General features: G+C 51.4%; 1 protein-coding gene across 1 annotated transcript in view; it reads left to right on the forward strand.

Annotated features, from left to right (window-relative positions):
* The window catches only part of RPS6KA1 (ribosomal protein S6 kinase, 90kDa, polypeptide 1), an 18,391-nt gene that overhangs the window by 2,411 nt on the left and 7,524 nt on the right, over window positions 1-8,456 (forward strand). The window contains 6 exon segments of the mRNA XM_009080247.1: window positions 33-86; window positions 4,773-4,889; window positions 5,985-6,066; window positions 6,360-6,440; window positions 7,035-7,114; window positions 7,792-7,898. Of these exon segments, the coding sequence (XP_009078495.1) occupies window positions 33-86; window positions 4,773-4,889; window positions 5,985-6,066; window positions 6,360-6,440; window positions 7,035-7,114; window positions 7,792-7,898 (521 nt within the window).

The following is an 8,456-nucleotide window of genomic DNA, read 5'->3' on the forward strand; positions in this document are numbered from 1 at the left end:
TAATGTGCTGACACTTGTTTATTGTCCCACAGGCAAAATCAGACATCACTTGGATAGAGAAAGACCTCGTGGACTCTGCAGACAAGGTAGGAGAGCCTGCAGTGAGCACCTCAAGGAGACTCATCCCTTGAATTTGCATTTTGTCCCATGACGTGTTGTCCCACACATGAGGGATGTGAGCAGAGCTCGCAGGGACCTCTGCAAACCAAACCCTCCCCTGCTGCACGTCCCTGCCAGCTCCTCTCAGCTCTGTGGGGCTGCTGGTACACACAGCAGCTATTGCTCACTCCTCACGTGACATCCTGGACTTGACTTCATCCTCCTCCTCCTTCCTCCCCACACCAAACCCCTTTCCGTGCTGTCATTTGTGCCTCCTGTGGCTTTCTGATCTTGTCAGTGCTGGGAGGGCACTTTGATTGTGTGGATGTGCAGGGGAGTTTTTGATTGTCTTTCTGAGGTTTTCCTCCCCACGCTGGTAACACAACAGGAAGAAACTCTCTTGGTTGGGACAAGCTTGATCCAATCCTGCCTGGCCCACAGGCAGAGGGAACTGGCTGCTCTCCCACATGGCTCCACTGAGCAGGGTGAAGCTTCCTTGGAAGCAGCAATGCTTATCTTTGGGCAGCACATTGTGGACACAGTTTCTGCTTCCCTGGGACTGTGGCAGAACGAGGGAGGTGTGGTATGAACCAGGCTCCTGGCTGTGCTGTTCCATGCTCCAGCACCTGCTCCCAGCCCCTAGGACCTCCCCAGTCACTGAGGTTCCTGCTGTGGAGCTGGGACCAGCTGCTTTGCTGGGATTAAGTCATTTGGTTCTTTCATTATTGGTTGTGGGGGCAGAGGAGGCAAGACAGTCATAATTTGTCTCTCTGAGTCCAAACCAAGATCCTCTTTTCACGCTCTGCCCTCTCTGGAGGAATTCAGTAACGTTGCTGACATTGCTGTTTCCAATGGCAAAGGTGTGTGGGTGTCCTTTGACTCATTTCAGAGGGTTTCTTTCTTACCTGCACTCCCTGGGGTCTTGCTGCACAAAACATCTGTCTGTACTGATGGAAAGGTCAAAGGGGACAGACTTGGATGGGGAAAGAGGCAGAACAAGCCACTTAAAGCCTCTGCCCTGTCCTGCCAACACTCTGAGCAGCAATGGGGTCAGAACCTGCATCAGAAATGCCCTTAAAAACACCTCCCATGGACCTCCCCAGGGTGGCTCTTAGGTAACCTCAGTGTCCACAGCAAGGACTGCTGTGCAGCATAAAGCAAGTGAAGGACTGAATGCAAATCCTAGCAATCCCAGAGGATTTGCCCATGGATCCTACCATGGGTGCTCCATCATCCCTGTGAGAGCAGAGAGATGTGCAGCTTTCCGAGGTGGTGTCAGACTTCTTTGTGGGCTCTCAGGAGTTTTTTCTCTTCCTTTTTAAAGTGGCTTCTCAGAATTTTCCCCCCTTGTGGAAATACCCCATAGCTCACCCTGACATAAAATTCAGGCAGCATCAGATGCAAATCACTTTAACTAGACCATGTGTGTTTGCTGGCAGTGTCTCATCCGAGCCAGAGAACCCAAACACGAGCAAGGAACTGTGAGATTATTATTGTTTTAAAAGCAAAACCCCAAAAAGAAAGAAGTCCTAACCACAAGCAGTGCTGCTGGGGAGTGGGAGTGTGAACCTGCCTCGGTGTGACCGAGTCTCTCAGCATCACTGCGCATCTGCCAAGTGGCTCTAACCACCTGTATCTCCTCCTCCTGCTCCTCACGCCTGGGGTGTCTGTGCAGCACCCTGGGACCCCCCAAGCCCTGGGAGCTGACAGGGACAGCAGTTCCTGGGGCTGGGAGATGTGGAGCGGGATGGGAGAATGGAGAGGGACCCTAAACTTCCTCGGATTTGGGCATTCCTTACACTCTGGCTGCAGAGGAAGCACCGAGCCAAGCCCTGCAGCCTGCAGCTGCCTGCCCCCAGCCATCTCGCCAGCCCGGTCAGTACCACCACACCTCCCTCTGCTTCCCTTGCTCTGTCCTTGGCTGCTTCTCCAGGGGGGCTGATGCTTTCCATGGAGACTCAGAGCGCTGTGGTTTGCTTTTCCGTCTCTGCCTTCTGGGATGGTTTGCTCATGGTGCCGTTGGGAGATGTTTATCTCAGGGGTGTGCAGGTGCTGTTGTGCTGGAGACTTGTAGTGTGCTGCTAACTAAGCTGTAGTTGGTCACCAAAGTCCTAACTGATGAATTCCAAGTTAGTGGATGAGTCTATGGGAGGAAAACACTCCCTTGTGCCAGCAAGATGCCAAATGGCATCTCAAAGCCTTTCTCAGTGTCTCTGTGAGCAGTGTCTGTGCTGGTGCCACTTTTGGCCTCATTGGTCTGTGTGTGTTGCCTGGTGTGGTTTGGCTGGGTATGTAAATCCCTGCCTATCCTCAGCTGCAGCTTGGGCTGCTGAAACCACTTGCAGTTGAACACAGTGGGTATTGGCCATGGCAAAGAATTCCCACAGCTGTGAAAATACAGCGTTCCAACGCTCCTGAGGAGCTGTGGTAGGAGGATCACAGGATGCTTTGGGTTGGAAGGGCCCTTAAAGATCATCAGGTCCACTCCCTGCCATGGACAGGGACACCTTTCACTAGCCCAGGTTGCTCCAAGTCCCGTTCAACCGGGCCTGGAACACTTCCAGGGATGGGGCAGCCACAGCTGCTCTGGGCAACCTGTGCCAGTGCCTCAGCACCCTCACAATCACCACCCTCACAGGGAAGAATTTCTTCCTAACAGGTCCTCAGTGGGCCCAGATGTCTCAGAGGTGGATGCAGGAGTTCAGTTTAAACATTTCTCTCTGCGCAGGTGTGTGATGCTACAGGGTGAAACGTGTGTGGTTGTGCAGGTGCTGATGCTGTGTAGACCTGGTTTCTCTCTAGCGTTTCCATGAAGATGAAGGGAGGGAAATAGTCTACAGCTTCCACTGGTCCCATCCCCAGGTCTCTCCCAGCTGCAGGGTCACTCCCTGGAGAGCTGAACTAGCTCTTGGCTGGCTCCAGCTCAGGCTCCTGACTAGAGCTGGGAAGCAGCTCCTCACAGCAGCTGTCTGCAGGGACTAAGCCTCCAAACGGAACCAGAAGTGTAAAGTGGCTGGTTTAAGCTGGGAGATCATATGGAACATGAAAACCTGTTGTTACAGGGATTATAGGATCTTTCTTGCCTGTGATCACCAAGACCAGGAAAAGGCAGGATAATGCAGGGGAGCTCCTGCCCTCTCCCTGTGCTGGGGCTGTATGTGCTGCACCGCCGAGAGCGTGGGCTTATCTGCTAGCTCTGAGTGTCTGAGCAACACAGGAGCTTGAGAGAGCAGAGCTACCACCATGGTAACAAAGCCACTTCCTAAGCTTAGAGACAAGCCCAGCCTGAGAGCAGGGAGGGAAGGGTGCTCAGTGCAGGTAGGCAACCACATCCGTGGCTGCTTGGCAGGGCCACCCAGCCCAGGGAGGCTCTGGGAGGGTGGGGAATGGGCTGGGGGCACATTTGGTTCCTCTTGAGTTTAAAAGCTGCTTAGATTAGGTGGTTCCAGACCAAGAAAATAAAGGGGAAGTTTTTTCCCCCCAGATCTGCAAGGGGAAAAACTAAATAGTACTTTCAGCTTTCCACAGTCTCTGAAGTCTATATCTGCCCTAGGGTCAGGGAGAACTGAGTTTAATGCACTTTGGAATGTAACTGCTAGACTTAAGGTCCAAAAAGCAACCAGACCACATGTGCCACTAGATAAGGTGGGAGTGAAGTGCTGAGGAGCTTAGACTTGCCCTTACAAGACATCCAGTCACAAGGGATGTATGTTCTGGGTAAGAGTCATGTCTGTAGAAGTGGGAAGTGGAGTCCAACCTGTCCTGTGGGAGAGGAGCAGGTCAAGCTCACAGGGAACATAAGTACAGATATACTGACTAGGTATGATCACGAGAAGTAGAGGGAAAGGCACAGATGGAAGATAAGTGGTGTAAAAAGTCTCTGTATATGTGGGATGCAATGGAAAGCAGCACAGAGTGTTTCAGTTGAGCTGAAATCCAGGTTTTAGGCACCAGAGGTACAGACAAGGTTTGCTGGGGACAGGAGATGTTTCAGCATCACCTCAGGGTCTGTGGCTATGTTGGAATTCTGGCCTAGCTCCACTGGTGAGTTTCTTCCATTGATGCCGATTAAATCTATTTTTTCCTCTTTATTTTTTGAAAGTAAAATAATGTGTTTTAAACAAAACATGTGCCAGAGACCTTGGCTTCCCCTCAATCTTCTTGAAGGCTTGAGTCTGTTAAGGCATCATCTGTATGTGCTGAAGATGCACTAAGACTTATGTTGCAGAGTTGCTCAGATTGCAGAGCAGATGGGCTCCAACATGTCTGATTTTTGCCAGCCCTGGCCCTGTTTTGACAACAGTGCCGTATTTTTTGTGTTGTGGGATTTTTAGTGGCATAAACACTCCTGTTTTTGCTACCAGTGCCTTAAAAAGGAAGGTGCTTTTCATGCACTCTTCTGAAATGCAGTTCAAAGCAGCTCAGAGCCCGCGGTGGGAGGAGTGGAGCTGCTGGGAGGAGAGCACAGGGGGCTCAACAAGGCTGCCTGGTGCTACCTCCCCCTGACTGATTTGATCCAGATGTTCAGACCTGTGATGAGCACCAACTTCTGTGGTTGTCTCAGATGTGGTTCCTGTGAGTCTGCAGCTACAATCCTTGTTCCATAATCCAGTAAGGCTGTTTTCCCTTGGTCAGGAATGTATTCCCAATCAACCCTGTCCCTTCTTTTTCAGGGGGAAGGTGTTGTGCAGGAAATCAACATCACACACCATGTGAAGGAAGGCTCTGAGAAGGCTGATCCTTCACAGTTTGAGCTCCTGAAGGTGCTGGGACAAGGCTCTTTTGGCAAGGTGAGAGCAATTCTGGCACGTGCCATGCCAGAGAAGTGATTTTGATGACTGTTCCCAGTGAAACCACTTTCCTGATTCCCACCAGATCATGAGGATCTGACTGATGAGCCCACTGAGCAATGTGAATCTTAACCTGGAAGGTGACTGTAGTGGTACCTTTCATCCTGTGTGTCCAAAGCTTTTGCAGGTGATCAGGAGGAGAGCAGTAGTGTCCTGCTCATGAGTGCAGGTGTCACACAGGGCAGAAGAGCCTCCTGCAGCTCTCTAGCTGCCTGTCAACCTGTCACTCAAACTGAGGACTTGGAGGACCTGAGCATGTTCCTCTCTTCTCAGAACTGCTGCCAGGGACTGGGTTTGGCCCCTGTTGATGGTCCACTTTCTCCTCTGTGAAGGGGGAAGGAAGTAGCCTGTAACTCTTATCTATTTCAATGTGTAAATAATCCAGGTCTCTTACAGACCATCTGCTGACACATTAAATCAGCTTCATGCTAATCAGTTACCAGCACTGACAGTGTGCTCTTGCCTGGGCAAATGCAGCAATAACTTTGTAGAATCAGAACCATTTGGGCTGTAAAAGACCTCTGAGGTCCTCCAATCCAGCCATTAACACTTCCAAGTCCACCATTTACAGGTGGTGTCTTTTTAAGGCTGCTTAAAGCCAGGTAGAATGAGACATCAGGGAAGGGAAGGAGGAAAAATTCCAGAGGATGCAGGACCTGAATAATAAGGAGTTGTTGTGCTGTCAAACCAGCTCATCACCAGGAGGCTTAGTGATATATTGAAGCATCAGTGCTTCCAGTCACAGCTTCCAGGCATGAGCCAGAGTCCCATGGGAGCTGCAGGAGTGAGCAAGAGGTGTGGAAAGCTGGAGAGGAGGAAAGTGCAGTGTGAAAGCAGAAGTGTTGCAGTGGCTGGAGGTGGGGGGTGAGAGGAGTCCACACACAGCTCTTCCCTGGAAACCCCATGGGGTTTCACATGGAAAGCTTGAGGTACAGCTGTGTCTTAGGGATACTGTGAGGTTTGCCACTGTGGGAGACATTCAGCTCCTGCTGCTGATGTTTAGTGCTTGGTGAACATGATGTTCTTCGGCCTCAGGTTTTCTTGGTGAGAAAAATAACACCACCAGACAGCAACCACCTCTATGCCATGAAAGTGCTCAAGAAGGCAACGCTGAAAGGTAGGAAGGAGACTCTTACTGCAATTCTCTGATCCACCACGTTTTAAAGAGCACTGGGGAAATGCCACAGCAGTCCCTGCTGGCCTTGGGGTGGTCTGGGTGAAAGAGGAGTGTCTCCATCTCAGATGAACATCCTCCTCCTCCTCCTCTCCATCTATACCAGATCCTTGTGCAGTGATGGAGGTGGGAAAACACCTGACTCAGACTGCCTGGTGCTTAGGGCTGGGGACAAGGACCACACTGGGGTAGTGTGGGTGTTTTTCTGTGTCTGAGCTGTTCCTCCCTTTCCACAGTGCGTGACCGACTAAGGACGAAGATAGAAAGGGACATCCTGGCTGATGTGAACCATCCCTTTGTGGTGAAACTCCACTATGGTGAGTGTGGAGCTACTTGGGACACTGGGAGAGGAGCTGCAGGCTCCAACAGGCTCTGACTGCCTTTAAACACAATCCCCTTAACACAAATCCTTTCCTGGAAAGGTCTGTGGTCCCATGCCTGCTCCAGCTGTGGAATGGGGATCAGAGCACAGACAGGGAGAAGAGGTTTAAACATCAAATCCTTGGGATTAAAATCAGGAGAAACTGAGAAAGCAGAGTTAACTAGTCAAGGCAGCATTTGGCAGGGTTCATGCCCTTACTCTGAGGAAGGCAAGGACATCATCTTTCCCTGAAAAGTAACTGGTGCCTCTCCCAGAAAAACAGCCCTTTCAGTAGGGCATCACTGGCTGAAAGTGAGTCCCATAAAATGAGGATTTTCTGCAGTGCCAGAGAGCTATGCAGGGCTCCCATTTCAGCAGCACAGACAAGCCATCTCATTTACCCCAGATAATCAGCCCTACCTGCATTTAACCTAGTAACCATGCAGGGCATCTGCCCAACTGGAGCCATTGGGATTTAAGTGATTAATGTCACACCATGGAGCCTTCCCTCAGTGGAGGGGTCTGATTCCCTCTCCGGCTTGTGTTTCAGCATTCCAGACAGAGGGGAAGCTGTACCTCATCTTGGATTTCCTCAGAGGAGGTGACCTTTTCACTCGGCTTTCCAAAGAGGTGGGTATGCTCTGGCATCTCGGTGGGTTGCTGAGGCTCAGCTCATCTGTGCTTAATAGCTTAGAGAAGGCATTGATCCTTGAAAGTCTTTGAGAGGGGTGGAAACAGCCTCCAACCTGCTGCTAGCCCAGAGATGGCAACAGGAGAGGGTGTTTTGGGAGCCCTGTCCTCTGGCAAGACAGCAGCACCACAGGAGACAGGTCTCACGTCCACAGCAGCTTCTGATGAGCACCTTGTTAAGGACTGAAACTAAAAGAAGATCAATTTGGATTAGATGTAAGGAAGAAATTCTTCCCGATTTGGATTAGATGTAAGGAACAAATTCTTCCCTGTGATGGTGATGAGGCACTGGCACAGCTTGCCCAGAGAAGCTGTGGCTGCTCCATCCCTTGGAGTGTTCCAGGCCAGGCTGGATGGGGCTTGGAGCACCCTGGGCTGGTGGAAGGTGTCCCTGTCTGTGGCAGGTGGAACAAGATGATCTTTAAGGTCCTTCCAACCCAAACCATTCTGGAATTCTCTGAATTGATACTTTAGGATAGTGGGTGAATCCTGGGAAACTTAGAAAGGGCAGGACGGAGCAACACAGGTGTGAGAGGTCTTGCATGGGTGCAGTAGAGCTGGTCCTACAGCCAGTGCTGTAACCCCAGCACTTGTCCTCTCCCTCTCCCTTCTGGTAGGTGATGTTCACCGAGGAGGACGTGAAGTTCTACCTGGCAGAGCTGGCACTGGGACTCGACCATTTGCACAGCCTGGGAATCATCTACAGGGATCTCAAACCAGAGAAGTATGTGTGGCCCAGCTGAGGTAGAGATCCAAGTCCTTCATCCAGCCCTGAGCCTGCAGTCAGCAAACAGCACAGCCACGTCCACGAAGGCTGGAGGGTGCCCTGAGGCTGGCCAGATGGGAGGTGGCAGTGCCAACCCAAGGCTCCTGCTCCTCAGATCAGTGGTTATGGCCAAGGAGCTCTGTGGAGGCAGCATGTGTGCACCACATGTCTGAGCAGCAATCCCTGGCAGCCTCCAGGCTCTGGCTTGAAGCAGTTGAGAGCCTTCAGAGGGAGAAGGCACCAGGCAGGGCCAACATCAGCTGCATGGCTTGGTTGTCCTTGCCTGGGTTATGTGGGGATCATAGTGGGGCTACCCTGTGTGGGTCATTTGATCAGTGTGAAGTTGAGGGTGTGGAGAGAAAGGAGCTGCTCCTGGTTCTGCTCATGGAGTTTAAAGCACTGGGGGAAGTGATGGGTAATTTTCTCCTCTGGATTTTGGCACTCTCACACCTGCCACTGCTGTGCTAGTTCTCCCCAGCCTTCACTGCAGACAGTAACAACTTGTTTTTCCCATTC

Source organism: Acanthisitta chloris, unplaced genomic scaffold (genome assembly GCF_000695815.1).
Source record: "Acanthisitta chloris isolate BGI_N310 unplaced genomic scaffold, ASM69581v1 scaffold14258, whole genome shotgun sequence".
NCBI classification, from domain to species: domain Eukaryota; kingdom Metazoa; phylum Chordata; class Aves; order Passeriformes; family Acanthisittidae; genus Acanthisitta; species Acanthisitta chloris.